Genomic DNA, 19,976 nt, shown 5'->3' on the forward strand with positions numbered 1-19,976 from the left:
CACTTATATAATGGGCCTTGTGGTGTCGCTTTTCATTGCACAAAAAAGCCTCGTGATTTGTGGAGGGACGCAGACTTGTGGCGCTTGTGGACACAAGAAAGTCCCACAGTAAATACAGTGGAGTCTGTATATTGCACAGAGAAGTCACTTATATAATGGGTCTTGTGTGATCGTTTTTCATTTAGTGTTTTTATTACACAAGAAAGTCCCACAGTAAATACAGTGGAGTCTTTATATTACACAGAGAAGTCACTTATATATTGGGCCTTGTGGTGACGCTTTTCATTGCACAAAAAAGCCTCGTGATTTCCGGAGGGACGCAGACTTGTGGCGCTTGTGGACACAAGAAAGTCCCACAGTAAATACAGTGGAGTCTTTATATTGCACAGAGAAGTCACTTATATAATGGGCCTTGTGGCGTCGCTTTTCATTGCACAAAAAAGCCTCGTGATTTTTGGAGGGACGCAGACTTGTGGCGCTTGTGGACAGAAGAAAGTCCCACAGTATATACAGTGGAGTCTTTATATTGCACAGAGAAGTCACTTATATAATGGGCCTTGTGGCGTTTTTTATTGCACAAAAAAGCCTCGCGATTTCTGGAGGGACGCAGACTTGTGGCGCTTCTTTGCAGGGCCGTGCACGTCACTAGAAACAAAAAAAAAAGCAATAGTGTACAGGTGTGACCTTGGAGTGATCAGCTGCGGAGAGGAAAAGAAAGGTTGAGGACGTTAACATCTGGCCAGAAAGAGAGGAAGCAGCCTGAAAAATATGTAACTACACTCACCTAGCCTTCCTGCTGGATGACGCCAAGGCTTTCATGTGGTTGTGGTTTACAGCCACAAACCAAGTGCCAACAATAGCCTGGCGAATGACAGTGCGCGATAGGATATGGCCATGTTCATTGACGTTGCCGAAATTGATTTGCAGGAAGTAGCTCTTATTGGAGGTCAGGGTAATCTGCATGGAGTATACAAGAATGAACAGCATTTCCAGCTGAGGTGAGGTAGAAGAGTTGTTGATTGAACTCAAATGCTTTCACTCTGAAGGATGCAGTTAGCAGATGCTATCGGGAAAAGACCCCCGCAATCGTCTGTTCGGAATGGGACTTAAGCATTGCTTCAATTCCCAGCTGACCTCTAAAAGATATCATGGCTTTAGCCAACAGGCTTCGCAAGTTAGGAAGAATTTAGTGCGAAAACTAAACGTTAGGCAGAAGAAACAACTTGGAAGACGTTCAACAGCACTAGTGAACATCTTTCCCTCTTCTAGCCTTCATGCCAACTTCACAACATGCAACACCAACCTACCCAGCGGCATGCTCTCCTGACCAGCTTTTGCAAGTGTGCTTTGAGATAAGAAAACAAACACAGGACCTCTCCGTGTTCCAGAGCCTTCATTAGCACTTGCGCAAACAAATTTATGGTAAGGGATGTGCCATTTTGACCGCACAGGCTTAAAGGGGCCATGAAACAAGTTCAGTACATTTTTTTTTCCTGTTGGTAGCATAGAAAGAGTTATAGTGATGCTGTTAGCATCGATCGTACCGCATATATTTCGGTTTTTAATACTTTAATTTGCAAGTTAGAACAAATTCACGACGCTGATGGTGTCACTACACTGCGGTGGTTTTTAGTAGTGGATATGACATCACTAGGGGGAGCTTGATGATTGGACAAACAGTAAATATACTGCAAATTATGTTAGTAAATTAAGATATGTTTTGTCAAGTTTTTGCGTTTTATATTGGATCAACAAGACATACATGGTTGCCGACGTAAAAGCACTGTAAGGCAAGTAAAACAAAGCACCCCTGGCTCTCTGGCTAGTGTTTTGCATCGAAGGATGCTGTATCTTTCTGTACGCACCTGTGACTTAGCACACAGCACTTATGGCTACTCTATGTATCTGAGAACGGCTTGGTGGAACTGATCTCACCGAGCCACTGCATTCAACAAGCGTTCATATTGTTCCTACAGAAAGGCCCAAAGAAAGAAAGGCATTCGTTTCACATTTACCAGTGCACCTCATCAGCTTGTGGAGGATCGCCGGGCGGTGGTGCCAGATGGCGCCACGTTCCCGTCAACAGCGCGCTCGTCTTCCGCATCAGGACCAATCGGTGCGTATGCAGGGGCGGAGCACAGTAAGCGGTATGCGCTATGCTAAAAGTATCTCGCGCAGGCCACACTCGAGTTTAGATAAGTCAAGGCAGGCATTGATCAATGTTTCCTTCTGCGCTATTGACGAGAGGAAGCCTCACTGGGGCAGCTGAGCGCCCACGTGGTTGTTGTACCATGGAAACGATGCTGCCAGCCTTGGCAAGAAGGAATTACAGCTAACAGGCAACCATGGTGTGCAAACTTCCGTGAGGTGATCAGATAGGCTGTTTTGATTGGTCCCACCTGATGGTGTCATCAGGTGGGACCAATCCAGTTCCTCTGCACCATTCCTGGAATTCAATTGAGTCGGCATCTGTGTGACAAAGAATTCAGCTTAAGTATTTTCGCTTCCCTTTTAACCAGCAGCCTGTTCTGTTAGCTAAGCCAGGAAGATCATCGCCCTGTTGGCTGTACATATAAGTTGCAAAAATAAGATCAGGAACATATTTTCTCCACAACCTACTGCTGTCTTGTACGAATCAAAGAAAACCCTGTGGATCTTATAGGTACATAGAGAGACTTCTGTATATGCCGATTTGAAAAGATCTCTGTGCACAAACTACTGGCCTAATGTAGCGTAAACATCAGGCTGAAGGTAGATATTACGGTCTGCATTTTTCAAAGTAACAACTGCTGTTGGCTGTGAGTTCAGTTTTCGCAGATGCGAGCCAAGGAGCTGATCCAATAAGTTTCACCACCTACGGGACAGAGTAACCGAGAGCCTGGCTTGGCGGGAGAGTTCTACATTTTTTTTTATATAAGTTTACTGTAGCATTTTGTTGTATTTTAGATGGATAAGAGGTAGCTCTACATTGAACTTGTCTTGAACTTCTCTTGAACTTGTCTGCGAGCTTATTGTACAAGCAAACACACCCAGGAGGCACTAAAATAACACCTTCGAGCGTATAAGAGACCACCCGGAATTCACAGATTGCGATTTCACAGTAGCACACAGGTGACATTAAGAGTCTTATTGAAAGCATATGAAATGTAGGTGACCTTGCTGAATGCGCATTTCGCGTAAAAAAAAAAAAATTGCCGATGATTGCGTTACTTCCTAATGCGAAATTTGATCGCAGCACATCAGTTGCTTTCAGCTTTTCGTTAGACTCAGGCAAAGAATTCAAGCAAGACGTGTACAATTACAGACAACTTGTTATTTTTCACACATATTCCTTCCTCAAGAAACACTCCGCTAACAGCCTTGATTGTCATGAAGAAAGCTTTGGGGTCGGAGAAATAGATAAATATATGCTTGACTTGCTGCACCAATGCGTCGTTCTCAAAGAAGAGGTCTATGCAAGTATTTCGCGAGGTTGTCACACCCGAGGGAAGCATTATGAGCGAGAGGAACAGGATGTTCTCCCACATGAGTGGTAATGAATTCCTGTTGGTTTGTCTTTATATCTACACTAAAGTGCCCACCCACCCTGCCACTCTGGCAGGTGGCAGTTAATGGTTGATCGAGAGAGTTCGCTCACTGTTGCCAGCGCTAAGGCTTACGGCTAGCTCTCTCTCATCACCCTACATACCTGTAAGCGCGGTTCAGGAGTCCACTGACCCAGGGAGCCAGTTATGCGCATTTGCTTTCCTTAAAATGATCAATGCCAATGAACACAACGAACCCAAAGGCCTACTATGGCTTCAGCGCTGCGTTTCTGGAACAACATTTGTCAATGCCAACGCATGCAGCGCACATCTGTCACCACCACATAGCTTGAGGTGTCCACACGATTGAGGTGTCCACTGTTCCAAGAGGGCAGTTATGCGCCTTCCCTCTGGTTCAGGGTCCACAGAGATGTGTGAGACAGATAGTGCGCCATTTCGTTTCCTCAAAAACCAATTCACCCATTTTGCCCTCTGCTTTCCAAGCTGAGGGTTACAACGGTCGGGTGCCAAAAAGCTGCGCTCTAAAAGCATAACAGATACGAGGCCCTATGTACTTGACGAGACCCATCAGTGAAACTGAATAACTCTCTGCAAGCAACTAGATTTACATGTGCCAGTTTCTGCATGCAATGAAACGAAGTGCCACTAAAATGTTGTCCTCTGCCTTGATTGATTGCTAGAGGTGACTTGTTGGGCAACTCTGTTGGAACAGTAAGGGATTCTTGCGGCCACTCAAAATGTTTCAGTACTTGCTTCGTATGCAGTTTAGGCAGATGAACCACAGGGGCATGTAAAGTCACCAGGGCTGCTTGACACTTTTGATTTTGACTCAACTACCAGAAGCTTCCCACAGAGCATCCGTTACTGGTTAACAGCAAGGCAGTGCTATGTTATTTTCACATCCTCTAGACCTTTAGAACGGACATGAAATTTTAAAGGTGGATTATCCAAAGCATCAAATAATATTAGGAAAGCGGTCTTTGACAAGACCCTTCCAGCGTTACTGTTTGGTTAAAGAGTGACTGTGCAATGCTTTGTCTTTTACAAAGGTCTGACACCTTCAGGCTGCTTTTCCATTGGGCTGAAAACCAAGAACATTTGCGGTTGTACGGCAAATAGAAGTTCCAGTGAAACAATTCTAGATTAGCTAGTTCTTCATGGTAGCTTAATGGAGGCATGCTGGCATGGTTTGAGATGGCTTCAGTAGCTTGCCAGACACAGTTGATATAAGTGCTGAACGGCAGCTGTACTTCTTACCCTGAAGTGTATTTGTGTGGTGTGAGGGGTGCGATTGACATGAGTTGACCAAGCAAGATCACCACACTTCTGTTGTCCAAGATATTTGTATGTGGTATTAGTAGTTTGCAAAGGAAGATAGTAGAAGGTGTAGCTGTGAGAGGTTAAGTTCTAACACCGATGAAAAAAACTATTTTATGGCTAATTCCCTTAAATGTTTCCTAGCATTTCTTGCAGCAGTTCACCACTGTGAATAGTCGGCCCGTAAGTTCTGTCTATAATCATGGTTACTTAATTTAGCCTGAATTACACCCCGGTGTCTGCTAAAAGGCCTATGGTAGTATACCATTAATGAAGATTGGAGCGAAAAGGGGAGCAGAAAAATCATATAACTGAAAACACTGCTGTGCAATGAGAAAGAAGACAAGATATCCGCCCATTTTCGAACAGTATCCAGCTTTGTGCACTAGAAAATACATCGTCTAGAAGGTACATGTTCAGGCAGAAATCGGGTGTAAACTAGATATTTGAGGAACCTGTTCGGGGTGAGAGAACTGCACAAAATAGTTTTACCCAAAAATCTAGGGCCCTATCTGAGTCACAAAGAACTGCAGCTTGTTTCGAATTGGTGCCATACACTTGGTACTGGAATGGCACACACTTGAATCCAGAATGTGTACCCAGCGTACATGAAGCTAGTGTGCAGCTGCGTGCGCTTACCGGTCTCTTGGAGCTTCCGTCGAAGGCATAAAGCTTGAGCTTGGAAAACGACAATGGTGTACCATTCCAAGAAGTGCCCGGTCGGGGCGACTCCGGGTGCATGTATTCACCGGCTGCATGAAAGGAAGCAGTAAGTCGTTCATCCCACGGCACACATGCATGTGATGGCAAAGGTTGCAGAATATATACTGACCGCATACTCCAGAGTCTTGGATGAAACTGATCCACACCACGTACTGCAACTCATCCATCAGGTTACTGAAGCATATTGTCGGAACTGGCTGCATCAGCCTGCACATAAGAATAGTGTCCTCTGCTTTCGTCGACCGTTTTCAAAAATTCAATTGACGATGCACGCCAGAACTTCATTTCCGTGCTGATCGCGACGACGCAACACTCAGCATAGTTACGAGAGAACAAGCTTTGTGGTGCTTTGATATGGATACATTGCCCGAGAGTATTTCCAGGTATGAACAGCACGAGCGTCCGTGCTCTGCCAGCTGCACGGTACCATTTCATCCGCCAAGGGCACACGGCATTGCGGGCAGATGAGGTTTCGCTACTGCCTTAGCTACCACTGCGCTGCAGTTTATCAGCTGCAGTTTATCAGCTGCAGTTTATCAGCTGCAGTTTATCAGCTGCAGTTTATCAGCTGCAGTTTATCAGCTGCAGTTTATCAGCTGCAGTTTATCAGCTGGAGTTTATCAGCTGCAGTTTATCAGCTGCAGTTTATCAGCTGCAGTTTATCAGCTGCAGTTTATCAGCTGCAGTTTATCAGCTGCAGTTTATCAGCTGCAGTTTATCAGCTGCAGTTTATCAGCTGCAGTTTATCAGCTGCAGTTTATCAGCTGCAGTTTATCAGCTGCAGTTTATCAGCTGCAGTTTATCAGCTGCAGTTTATCAGCTGCAGTTTATCAGCTGCAGTTTATCAGCTGCAGTTTATCAGCTGCAGTTTATCAGCTGCAGTTTATCAGCTGCAGTTTATCAGCTGCAGTTTATCAGCTGCAGTTTATCAGCTGCAGTTTATCAGCTGCAGTTTATCAGCTGCAGTTTATCAGCTGCAGTTTATCAGCTGTGCGTCAACAAGCTTGCATTAAGTTATTTATTTATTTACAAAATACTGTGGACACTGAGTCTAAGCAGGATGGGCAAATAAGTCAAACCACAAAAGACGTAACACTTCAAATAAACATCACAATATAGCAATAATTGGCTAAAACTCATGAGACAATGGTTTAACTAGCTGATTCTAATCTGTTATTGTGCGTGTAAAGAACGAAAACTTGTCTGTTCCAGCGAATATAGGGGTTAGAGTGGTTAGAGACTGGGATGGTGTTGAGTTTGTCTGGTTGGTGCCGGCATCAAGTATGATGAGGGATCCAAACCAAGTTTGTTATGGAATAAAAGAAATAAATTCTAACCTAAGCTTTTCTTCTGCGATGTTCGAGCTCTGTATTATTTCCAGATTTTTTACGTTATATTTAGTATACGGGTCCCACACTATGCATGCATATTCGTGTTTAGGTCTAATTATAGAAGAATAACATAGTAGCTTAATGTTAGAAGGGGCATTTTTTAGTTTATGTCTTAAGTAGCACGATAGATTGCTACTTATGGTTACTCCTAGGTATTTGTAGCTGGACTTATTGAAGAGGGCGAGAGCCTAACTTATACAGGGTGTACCAGCTAAATGTAACCAAGCTTTTAAAAAAGACTAAGTGCTCTAGCCCCAATGAGACCAACTCAGGGTTGTAGCTAGTTGCGTGTCCTAGTCTGAAGTATTTTTTCTATTATGCAAATGTAATTAGACTAATTAGCTAAATTTTTATTTATAGCCTTCAGGAAGAAAGTGTCAATGCAGGATTGTAGATCCCATAGAAAAATAACTGCTAGCCGCGTTTGCAACCCAGTACCACTGATACAGCTTCATTTATTTGCTTTAAAAGAAAGCCCGCGAAATACAAAAAGAACCACGTGATAGGGAAGCAGTTTCAGCGCTCCCAAACGAACGGTCAGGCAACGACATCCGTTTATGTTTGCAACGCTGTCGAGAGCGCGCCGAAGCCGCCGAAAACGTCGGTGGTCAAGCGGCGACCCGCTTTGGCCAACGTGACGTCGCAGTGCTGCGCGCGTAACGTCGGAGGCGAGAGCAAGCTGATGTCACGCGTCGCCATAGCAACGGAGAGGCTGACGTTACACCATCTGTTAGGCGCGGCGGCGGCTCCTCGAGGAACAGGGGGCTCCACGCGACGAGAGGTTAGACCTGGCGTGTATTGCTCTCGCAATAAAAATCTGTTAAACGATTTTAATCTGCCTACGGCGACTAGATTTAACCATTATATCACGGCGCAGCCATTAATCCACAACAGAATTCACGCTTCTGGGCCAACACTAGCCAAGCACGAACGTTCCTGACATACTACAGTGAACTAGAAGTAACTCTAGTGCCGCGAACGCCATGCTCCGGCGCCCCGCGCAGCGTGCCTGATGCCACAGACGGCCGCTAGTGGCGCTGCAGTACTCTTTTCTAGCGCCGGACGAGGAGTGTGTGTGCCGGCGCGGACGGATGAATGTGCGTGGCTTGAATCGTGCGGGGCGAAGTGGATGTTGCGACGTGCTGCCTTGAATTCAGTGAAACCCCACTGCCAGCAGTGAACATCAAGGGGGACAGTGCCATCATCCAATGCGAAGAATGTCGAAGAGAAAAACAGATTCTCATTGCTTCGCTCCGGGATGCCGCAGCGGCTATCCGGGTGCACCCAAGGCTTCCCTTTTCGCTGCTCCAAGAAATCAAGAACTGCGGAAGAAATGGGAGCGCAGTTTGCGTAGGCAGGACAAGCCCTTCACAGAGTCTTCGGCTGTATGTGAGCATCATTTCGAGCCTCATTGCATTTTGCGGGATTATGTCCACATAATCGAAGGCAACGAGGTGCGGATCCCGCGTGGAAAGCCGTCGTTGGCCCCTGACGCTGTGCCTACTATTCTGCCCGGTTGCCCTGCTTACCTTTCTGCCCGATCTGCAAAACCAAGGCCAGAGCGAAAAAGACCGCCTGCGGCAAGCACTCACGTGCGGGGAAAAAAGCCGCGCCAGCATTTGCAAGATGATTTAGACGGCACCGCCGTGACTGACACTGTGCAACATGAAGCTGCCGATGCCACAGGGAGTCCTGAACCGTTTACAACCGGCCTACTTCACAAATTACAAGTTCCGTCGACGCAGTGGTGTCGTCTTGAGCCTGGTGATTATACTGGTCATCATGCAGGCGTCGTATTTACCACTACTACAATTCGAAGAGAGGCAAAGCTTGAAATAATTCACGAGAAGGCTGTCTGCTTCTGTGGCCGTGGTGACGAAGTGTGCGCCCAAACATACGTCCGAGGTGTCTTGTGCGAAGATAAGATTGTCCAGTCCCTTTTTGAAGCGAACAGTGTGCTCCAGGAAACTGACACAATCTGCATCTGCAAGGGAGCCATGTCGAAAGTTGATTTCAGTGAAGTGTCACAATGCTTAACAGAGAAGTTGCGGGCTTCAGCTACGTTGTTTGGGGATGCTGTCTTCAGCAGAAAATGCTTGGGAAAAGTTTGTGCTGAAGGTAAGTTATTATGTTTATTGCCCTAAAAGGTGTTACACTCTCAAGTTTCCTTTTAAGCATTAGTTTTTACAGCCATTCGATTTTTATTTGCAGGAGCAGTCTGTACTGAATGCAAGTCTGTTCGGAAGGCGGTGCTAACTAGGAAATGTGTGACATCACGCCAAAAAGTGCGTGTGCCAGCAAAAGGAGCCCTTTCTCAGCGGCTCAAGCTTGAAAAACTGAAATCAGCGCGCCTCAGAAGCCATGTCACTGCCATGGAACAGAGACTTACAGCAATGGAAGCCAAGAACCGAGCAATTGCTGAAGAGGAGTTTACAGCCAAAATTTCCTCATTTCCTTCAAAGCAACAAGAGGCAGTGCTTCACATGTTTAAGGCATCTTCACGCAAAAGCCAGAAAGGAATGAAGTTTTCAACTGAATGGGTTTTGGAGTGCCTTATCATGAAAATGAAAAGTGCAAGGCTCTATGAGCACCTGAGAAGAGAAAATATACTGGCACTGCCAAGCAAAACAACGCTCCGCAAGTACTTGAAGTGCTACAAGACAGGATTCGGGTTTAATAGCAAAGTTCTTGATGTGCTGAGCGAAAAAACAAGAAGCATGGATGAGTTTAAGAAGCATGGGGGCCTCATTGTAGATGAAATGAAGCTGTCAGAGCATCTGTCAGTCACAGCTGCTGGCCACATAGAAGGTTTCGTGGACCTTGGTCCATTTACGTCAGATGACGATAAGCACGATGTGTGTGACCATGGAATGGTGGTCATGTTTGTCCCTTTTGTAGGCAAATGGACACAGCTTCTAGCTGCTTTTGCGACTAAGGGGAACATCAAAGGAAGCCTCCTCACTAAGATCATGATTGAAGCAGTCATTTTAGCCGAAAAAGCAGGGCTGAAAGTTGATTTTATAACATCAGATGGGGCCACATGGAACCGCCGGATGTGGACGCTAACAGGCGTCAGTGCATCCATGATGAGCATCAAATGCAGTGCACCGCATCCTGTCAGCCCAAAGCGTCGCCTTTTTTTTCTCTCAGACTTCCCGCATCTAATAAAATGCCTGCGCAACGGCCTGCTTGCTTCGGACTATATGGTGCCAGGTGGCCGGGTAAGTATTCACAGTGTTGAGCTGCTCCATACAATGTTCTTGATATGCTCACTTGTCAACATACGCTGGGCATTCAAGCAGAATACGCTGCACTGTTTTGATTGAGTGCGGGACCATGCATTTGCATATTCCCTCTAAGCATGACACATGCTTTGCTACTTCTCACCATATGTATGGCTGTGTTTGATGCATTTGCTTATTTCACAGCTGTGCTCTAATGTACCATATTTGTTCATTGCAGGTCTCAATGAAAGCAGTGCGGAAAGCAGTCGCTTTAGATGGAAGCAACGTAACTTTACAGGCGATGCCCGGAATCAATGCCAGCCACACAAACCCGAATAATTTTGAGAGGATGAGAGTCTCTCTTGCCTTTCAACTTTTCAGCGAAAAGGTGATTAATGGACTGCGCCTGTACAGAAATGAAATTGAAGAAACCTGCGGCAGCATCGGAGCCACACTCACTTTTTTCGAGTGAGTACTGTGTGCAATTATTTGTAATTTTGCACTAGCTCTTTAAAATATAACTTAAAAGAGAAGGTAACATGTTATGAGGTCTAATGTTTTGATATGCACATTCTTATCATTTTTTTGCAGGAACATCCGTGACCCACGGTTCCCTGCTGAGGCTCTGCGACCAAACAGCGCATCTGTAGAGAAGTTGCAAGCTATGCTGGTGCTGCTTAAGGAATGGGAGCTTCAAACCAAAGGACAGCGGGGCTTTCTGAGCCAGTCAACTGCAACTGGACTGCGTGTGACTGTGACAAGTGTGCTGTCATTGCTTAAGTACCTCTCAGAAGAAGTGGGTTTCAAGTACCTCCTGACCAGCAGGACAAGCCAGGACCCTGCCGAGCACCTTTTCGGCATTGTGCGGCAATCTTCTGGCTGCAACACGCACCCAACGCCACAGCAGTTTATTGTTACTGTAAACTGTTTAGCTTTCAGCAGTCTTGCACGTTCTGTGTCAAAAGGTAATTGTGAACCAGGTGTTCTTAGTGCACTGTTAGGCCCAGATGCTGCTGAGCAAGGCACTTCTACTGGGAACCACACACTGGTCGATAAGTTCCTGGATGCAGGAAACCTAGAGGCAGCAGAGGCGGTGCTGTTGAAGGCATCCCCAGATCATTCGGGATATGCTGTGGCATCAAGTGACAGCCGACTTATATTTTACATAGCAGGTTATGTCGCACGAAAGTGTGTTTTGAAGACTGGCTGCGAGAACTGCCTCCGTATGCTGTTGATCAGCAGAGAGAAATCTCAGAACTTGAACTTGGCACAGTTCACTCGTCTTAAAGATAATGGGGGCCTGCTATACCCATCCAGTTCACTATACCAGTTCGTAGCAGACCTGGAGAAGGCCTTCACAAGATGTTTCAGCCTGCTCGAGCTCCATGCTGACAGCATATTGGATGTGATCAGTGTCATAAAGGCAAAACAAAATTCTCGCCTTGGCTGCACCGACCATTGCGAGGATGTTTCTGCCTCGTTAATGGCATTTTATGTCACAACTCGCATGCATTTTTTCACAAAGAGCATCAACAAAAGTAATACCAAAAGGCGCCTAGCATCGAAGTTCTTGAAACTCAGCAGATGCTAGTAGGGTAACTTGACTGACTGTTTGTGTGGTATGCGTGAATAGATCTGACAAGGCTCTGCTGTGCACCTCAGATCAGAAGTTATGCCTCGTGAACAGTGTTTTTATGTTGTAAATAACCCCTAATAAACAAAGAAAATCTAGACACGTATTTGGCCTCCCTGCTCCGTGTGTTTTAAAAAAGTTTTTGGCTTTTGTTACTTTCTTGCCCTTTGTGAGAAAAATAGTAGCGACAAAACTTTGTGTATAGTAATGTTCTGCCAAAACAAAACTTGCGCAATCACTGCAGTTTTTTTTGTATATATGCAAATGATAGCACTTTTGAATTGAGGACATGGAACTACAAGGCTGCCCTAGCCTTCTTTCTCGCGGGGAAGAAAATATACAGTCTGCGCGAGTCAAAATTGAATGCAGAAAGGGGTATTGTAAATGAAACACAGACGCAGTGTGTGAAGACTGAATGAGGACTCCTGTAATCTTGTGCGTTTGGTCTGTGCAATCGCTTTTTGCATTCAAGCTATGCACCAGCATGTCCTACTCTAGAAGAAAATACCAGTCCGTGAAACGAGTACGGTGTGAAACGAGTACGCCATACGCGAGGAGCGGGTGCAATACCAGAGCCATTGAAGCATACAAGCATTTGTTTAAGCGGGTGGTCTGTAAAACCATAGTACAAACATTACACTTCACCAAGCGGCCGCATATTAACGTCTGTGACAACCTAAACGCCACATCTCGAAAAATGAGCTGCGCGATGCCGTTGGCGCCCAGCCAACGGAGCGGCAGCAGCACTAGGAAAGGTTGCAGTAGCGCCACCTCGCGTTGTCTATGTGAACCGGCTTGCCTCCGGGTTGCCGCTCGTGCCACTAGGAGATATTTCTAGTTCACTATATGACATACTTAAGAAGAGTTGCCGTAAATGCGCAACTTTTCCCCTTCTGCTCTGGTAATTTGGTTCCTGTGGCCTCAGCCATAGTTGGTCCACTCTGTTTGCTCAAGTTTTATTTTAAATCGAGGAAAATACTCCTAGATCATTACAAACCAAAGAATCACTACGTGCAAAGACAGCCGAAGCGGCCATGACAGTTAGGGCTAACGAAAATAACGAGCGAAGCTCTTTGTTATGATCGAGAAGGCAGTGTGTCCGCGCACATCGCATGCAGCGAAACCATTTTTAGAAACATATGTAACTGTTTAGACGGGAAACAAGAGGAAGTAGCAGGCGCTCTGCTGATCTCCCATTTGCAACACTGCGGCGTCCCTCATAGTCTGAGGGATGCCGAAGGAACCCCTGAGGTTCCCTCGGAGTCTGAGGGAACCCCTTTGAAAACATACCTTCCTTGCGGGTTGACCTGCAGTTCCATCTTGGGCAGAAACTCGGCCCTGTTGACGAGCTCTACCTGTGGAACCCTCACCGCAGGGTTGAGCGGTACGCTGCTTGTAGCGCCGACAGCGACAACTTGTTTCTTGTGACCAGCGTCGTCGTCCGCGCTTTCACCGACGACATCGATGGTCTCCGAAGCGCTGCTGTCTTCTTCGTCGCTGCTGCTCCCGCTGCTGCTGCTGCCGTCGCCACTGCTCGCAGACAAGTTGGAAGCGCCCCGCAGTTCTGCATGTCCGTTGTTCTTGGGCTTCGTGCTGTCGTCCTTCGGCCCGTCGGCAGCGGACTCACCAGTGACCCACGTTGCTGCCGCCATGTTCGACTACGCGCAAGAGGAACAACAGACGTCCGAGTGGCGACCTGCACTTCGGACCGTCGGTGATGCGTCTGGCCTTTCGGACGCCGGGCGCTCGTTTTATAAACGAGGAGTGTCTCGGCTCTGGCGTTGGTTGGTTGGTTTGGTTGTCCTCAAATGGCATCGTTCGGCACCTCACGTTGGCCACTTCTTCTGCCCATAAGAGTCCTTCGAGTGCAACATCTTTTTTCTTTTCTTGTTTTTGTCGAGTACCTTCGCCGTGAATTCCAAGGCTGTGTTGAATTACTGCGTGTACAGCTGCTAAAATTGACAACTTAAGAACGAAGCGGCTTTCCCCTTCAACGAACCCCCTCCAGCCAATGGCGTCGGCCGATTCTCATGACCCTACTAGGGTGACAATGCAGGGAGCGGTGCCACAATGGAGGGAGGGGTCTATTTCAAGGAATGCTTCGGCGCGGCAGACAAGGACAAACGCAGAATAACACCACAGAGCGCCACTAACAACTGATTTGATTGGAACCCGCGGCAACGAATATATGCTTTGCGCTCATCAATGACAACAGAAAAAAGATAACATGCAGTGAAGACAGCATTAGGCAAAAAAAAAAAAAACATGATTAGCACCCATGGCACGTGTGGCACACGCGTACATCGTCATGCCCCAAATCTAATCATTCTGATAGGAATTCTAATTCTCTCTTGAGAAGCGTCACTGATGGATTGCTCACGCATGTGTTTGTCCCCGAACGAAGGATGACTGCTGCTTCAAAAATTTCTCTTTGAAGCTTGTCTTTTCTGCGGCCTAAAATAACTGTACCGCTGAAGAGCGGGTCTATCCCCGACCATGGAGGGAGGGGACTATCCCCTTTCATCTGCCACTCCCTGCATTGTCACGCTAGCAGGACAATGAGAATCGGCCGACGCCACTGGCTGGAGGGGGGTTCTTTGACGGGGAAAAGCCGCTTTCTTTTACCCTCACACGCAGGCTGCGGGCGCGCTCGTACTCTCGACACCATTCGCCATCTGTCGGCGCGCGCGGCCCGAGGGACTGCGGGTCGCGCCGGCGCCGCGCGTAGAACGCGTGTTTACCTGTTAGATGATAGAGCACAACAACGGCAGAAGTTACCTTATGAGGGTGTGTGCTGTGCGTCACTATTCACATTTTCCCTCTTCCAGAGAGTACTTCGGTTATCTTGCGCGCAGTTACTCATCAGCATGACATCCGAGGGTAGCCGACCACGTAGGGTACGGACTGGAAACCGGTACTGCTAAGCAGATTTCTGCGCTGGCGTGTCGTTTGTTGTCGCGTTTTACGTGTGCTATCATCTGTGATAATTTTATGCATCAGAATGTCGATCTATTGATTTGACTCAGTGCAGTAGTAACTGGATAGGCGAGCTGCAGACTGAAGGTTGTCCCGACGATGCGCGTGTTTTCGATCATCAGTACGTGTTCGGCATTCTTGTGCTGAGCTTGCTCTTGTTCCCACTAAACACACTTCGTGCACAGGATTGTAAGCACGACCGCTACCAGTTTCAGTTGCTCTTTCCGCACGCATGTCAGAGGGATCGAGGGAGGTGGGGGTAAAGGGTTTACCGTAGTATCTTTCTGCTTTTGGTATCTACCTTAATAATAGGAAATTACGCGCGATTTCATTATAGTCTTTCGCACTTCGTGAAAGGTGGCTTCTCTGCTAATAACTATTCAAGCTTTGATAAATTAAGCGAAAGTATGTTTTTATGCACCAGGTTGCATAAACCATGACAAAATTTGTTTTCTGTTGGCGCTGCGGCTCAGTTAACTCTTTCGCTACCGCGGAAAAATGCACGATTTGGAGCGTACTGAAAGAAAATTTTTTTTCTCAAGAACTAATACACCCAGCACATATTGCAATGCATGAAATTGTAGCTTATTAGTTACACTTCTGAATGAAACAAACACCAGAGTTGTGTGTGCAAAAGTAAATGAGCATTTATTTGTGAAATTTGCTAAAAACACAAAAAAAGTAAATAGCAAAAACAAAAATTACCGGCTGCACTAAGCCCGAACTTGATTAGAGGAAAACTGGAATATACAAACTGTTGCACATGTTTATAGCTGTCATTATTCACAGTTTCAGCTATGAGAAAAATTTACTGCACTTTCCATGGCTTGTCAAGTCAGGGGTCATGACTGTGGTGCCACTGTGAAGAGCAATCAGAGGTGAAGATGTGAAGCAGAGGTAGACTGACAAGTGCTTCACATAAGGTTTTATCTTTGTTCCTCCCTTGTTCTCTGATAGCCGAGCTTGTAGTTTCTTCTTTTTTTCATTCTTTTCGGTTGGTGTTGAATGGATTCTATGAGAGGATTGGGGGCGTGGACTTCTTTTCCCTCATCATACCCGAAGATTTCTTGAATGAGCTGCTCCCTGAAAGCCAGCTGATAAAATTTGGCATTTTAGGCAAGCTCTAAAACATCAGGATCGATGAAATAAGTTTTATCGATGTGCTTCAAAAGCCAGGACACTTTTCAAGTGTTGCCAATAGAAGCTGCCGCCACTGAATCATCCGGGTCCGTTACGTGCAAAAAAACAAAAACAAAAAAAAGCGAAAAACCATTTTGAGAAATGATTTTTGATGGCAGAGGGCCAGAATAGATTATTCTGGTATTTCAGTAGAGATACAGTCGTGGCAGGTCAACAATTCCAATGTATATGATGATTCCAATGAACATCAGAATCTCCAACAGATTCACGTCTTCCCATGAGCCGTCACGCCGAATTTGCTGAAAATCTTCATCCATGCATACTTATTAGTGTTTCCGCACACGATCTTCATCATTTCCGCCGTGAAGAGCATCAAAAAAAAAGTCTAGAACTCGAGCGAATCTCCGAGCGCCGCTCCGCAGCGATGTGCCGATATGGACACCTAGCTGTCGTCTTGGTTGAAAAACGCGACGCGACCTTGAGCATTTGGCAAACTGTCTTCGCCATACGTTGTCAAGACCCTGAAGCACAAAAATAAACCACTGTCATCAATTACAAACCGTATGCACCGCAGAAAACACACAGCGAACGAAAACAGAACTTACATGCAAGTACGCGCTGACGTTCCAGGCTCCCGAGGCGAAGTCTCGCAGCCGAAACCGAAATCCAACGTTTGTACATTGTTGCCCGACTAATAACCGCTGCTTTCGTCGCGAAAAACGAAACCGGAACCGGCCGACGTGCTCGGTGTCAGCTTTCGTTTCCGAGGAGCGCGCGGCGACGCGGACGCCATTTTCTCCGGCTGACGGTGCTGCGGCCGTTCAAAGTTTTATTTTTCACGGCGCCCCCTCATGTCAAAACACTGAAACCAAGGCTGCAATCGAAAGAGCAGTTGTTGAGCTCGCAAACTAGATGGCGGAGCACGTCCACAACGCTCCAAAATTAGCTTTTTTGCGCGGGCGATTTGAATCGATCATATGCGAACGATCGCCTATGGCGCGGTAGCGAAAGAGTTAAGCTCACAGCGGTAATTTGTTGATAAACTGGCGCACCACGCAGGCGACAAGGAAGCCCTGTTTGTGGGGGGTGCTTTATGGCCAGCAGGAAGGATTAAGAGTACATGGGATTTGGAACTGCATGCTAGCCGCATATCTAATGCTTGATATTGAACAAAAAGTTTTCTTTGCGGCGGAGCACCAAGACGGTGGCGACATAAGCACGAGCGCGGTCTAAGCGACGGCACAAGTACCGTGAGTAGCAAAATAATTACCAATATAACGCATCAATGTTATCTATTTGATAACGTAAATACTTCCTGCAACACCGCCACGCTGCGGAAGTAGGCTCGGCAATTGTTTTTTAGCGCCTGAAGCGCGGCTGTATGCAGACGCGTGGCCGCGGAGCTGCCGCAGCCCCACAGTCCCCAAAGAAACGCCCGCACCGCGCGGCGGAGAATGGCCGCGCGGCCTGCCGCTGGCTTTCTCGTTGCGCTGAACGAATCGTTGCATCTGCAGTGGACGTAAGCTGGCGTGCTCGTGGAAAAGAGCATGTGCATCGCAAAAGAAAAAAAAAAAAAGACGCGGCCGCGCTTTCCTTTTTCTTAACATCACCAGTGTGAAAGCACCTATCTCGCTGCGTCATTGTGCCCACGAATTGACGCCATGGCGACCGCCCTCATCCGCGCTTTGGCGATAAGCCGCGCAGCAACGGACCCAACTACAAGATGCCGAGCCTGCACGCGCCCAACTCTTCGTTCGCCGATTATTGGCCGCTGTCCGGCATGTGCATGACCTTCGACTCGTCGCCTGCTCGCGACAACACGGCGCTGCAGCTGGGAAATGGATGCTTCTGGGGGTGCACTCGGCAGCGAAATACCTTCTATCAAAAGTTACAAAACTTGCCGGGTATTTAGGGCAGCTCCATAGAGAGCAGTGCACAAGAGATTGAAAATTTAAAAAAACAAAGGAGCGAAGTCAAGCACTGACTTCCAAATGTGCACGGGAAAGTTTTGAAATTAACACGACCTTCTTGAAACTTTTTTTTCCCCTGTAACGGCTGTATACGCGCAACACGATACCGCACCGGAAAAGAAAACGTAGCATCTCTCAGGCAAGCAGCCACCCGTTGAAATAGGTCATCAATTAACAACTTTCTAAACTGCAGGAAAGCTGACTTGCAGGAAGACGTTTTCCAGCCGAAAGGTTAGAGAAGAGAAGGGGAAAATAAGCTCCTCCCCCAAAGGAAGAAAGCTCCCACCCCAGCATTCACACAGCAGACGAAGTCTGAGAGGGATTAGTCACGGTCGCCAGAGGTTCGGTGCGCACAGACGAGGACGCGTCAGCGCTGGCTTCAGCGCCGTTTCCTCGAAGTGCTCTGTGTTCCCATATCACTCTCAAGGCGTCGCCTCCCTTTCCATGACTGCGCCTGTTGTGGCCTCATTGGCAAAATCGTCCACATTCGGTTCTGAACCGGTTTTGCTGGTGTCGAGCGCTCCCCCGCACCTTTTGCTTCCGTTTCGAGACGTCTCGCAGCCTTTCTACGCCCGGTGAGAGCCTCCTCCATAAGGTGCATGTTTTGCCCATCAGACCATGGACACGTGCGCTGATGACGTAAGCCGGGACAGGCCTCTTCCCTCGAAGTGCTTGGTGTTCTACTCTCAAGGCGTTGCCCCCCACCCCACCGCGAAGTTGCCATGCGCGCGAAGAAATGACTACATATAAACAGCGCTAAACAACAGGACCAGATAGAGGAGTAGACAAACACGGCGGTAATCTACTCTGATCTGATCTGTCTCTTATCTCTGATCTGGTCTGATCGGCGCTGATCTGTCTACTCCTCTATCTGGTCCTGTTGGTGTTCCATGGTGACAAGTGCATATAAACAGCGCTAACCAACTCGCCCAATCTGCCGTTCTACTAAAGAAATGACTGCCATCAGGGGAAGCTTTTGGGCCGGCCGAGCAGATCAGATCAGGAAAGAATTTTTCTATGATAACTCAAGAGGCAGTGCCCTACTCTTTGAAGCTAGGTCAGGGTATCTTAGAACGCGCAGCTACAAAAAAAAATTCAACGAAGATTATGACACATGTGCAGACTGTGGTAGATCTGTGGAAACAATTGAACACCTCATAATCAAATCTGATGGTATCCATCCGGATGTCGATGCAGGCGCAGTCACTCTTCCTGAGGCCCTAGGGTTTAAAGATAACAATGGTCATGTAAATAAATCTGCAGTGGAAGTTAGCAAAAAGCGATTGGAGGATTGGTGGCTGAAAAGCAGAGATGTGGCAGAAAGTTAGAATTGTAGGAAACTGTAGGTAAAGATGGCGATTCTTAATGAGAATTGCCAACACAGTAAACAAAAAAAAATAAAGAAAGAAAAGCTGAGCATGGTGGTAATTGCCACCACCCCGTTTCAAAGGGGGTGCTCCTATCCATCCAGCCTGCAGCAACACCCTACTGAATGGGGTGGCGGGTGAATTGTTCGGATATCGCCAAAGTGTGAGTCACCCGCCCATTACTAGAAAAAAAAAAGCAGGCATGGTCATGGAAAGAGGGTCAACGCCTTGTGAGTCATATGAGAACAGGAAGCACTTCGAGTATAGTTCTTGGAAGATACTTCAATGGAACAGAGCGAGGAAGCTGGTTGGAGTGGGGCCTTCGCAGAATAGCGTCGTCGTCAACTGCCTCCCGTCTCGAAGTCACCCGTGTGAATGTCGGCTGATATATGCAAATACATTTTTGGTGGGGCAGGGTGCTGCATGTGTTCTTCCGAGAATGGGAAAAGCACAGGAGGAGCCTTCGCCGGTGGCTACCTTGCCGACAGCTTCTCCAAGAACTGGTTTACTATGGCTGGGCTATCCAAGCCAGAGAAGAAAGGTGGTAGCCACCGGCGAAGATGTTTGCAGCACTACGGAAGGCAGAACCCTTTCGTCATATCAAGAGCGGCCGCCGCGCCGCTCTTAGCAGCGGCGCGGCGGTAGTGATGCAAAACTATCGGAAAATTGACTATCGATAGTGTAAAAAAA

General features: G+C 47.1%; 2 protein-coding genes across 3 annotated transcripts in view; one reads left to right on the forward strand and one right to left on the reverse strand.

The window, feature by feature from the left end:
• The window catches only part of LOC149371494 (cleavage and polyadenylation specificity factor subunit 6-like), a 104,489-nt gene that overhangs the window by 52,992 nt on the left and 31,521 nt on the right, over positions 1 to 19,976 (forward strand). The window lies entirely within an intron of this gene.
• On the reverse strand, positions 220 to 13,762 carry LOC149371496 (uncharacterized). 2 transcript variants are annotated; one of them, XM_089565741.1, is made up of 5 exons: positions 13,124 to 13,762; positions 5,695 to 5,792; positions 5,502 to 5,614; positions 785 to 957; positions 220 to 645 (listed from the first exon to the last, which is right to left on the reverse strand). In XM_089565741.1, the coding sequence occupies exons 1-5, from the start codon at positions 13,483 to 13,485 to the stop codon at positions 570 to 572; spliced, it is 822 nt and encodes a 273-aa protein (XP_089421867.1). In that variant the 5' UTR covers positions 13,486 to 13,762; the 3' UTR covers positions 220 to 569. The 2 variants fall into 2 exon arrangements, with proteins under 2 accessions (XP_089421867.1, XP_089421868.1); XM_089565742.1 differs by having other exon boundaries at positions 566 to 698.

Source organism: Amblyomma mixtum, chromosome 1 (genome assembly GCF_055824585.1).
Source record: "Amblyomma mixtum isolate Tamu chromosome 1, ASM5582458v1, whole genome shotgun sequence".
NCBI lineage: Eukaryota > Metazoa > Arthropoda > Arachnida > Ixodida > Ixodidae > Amblyomma > Amblyomma mixtum.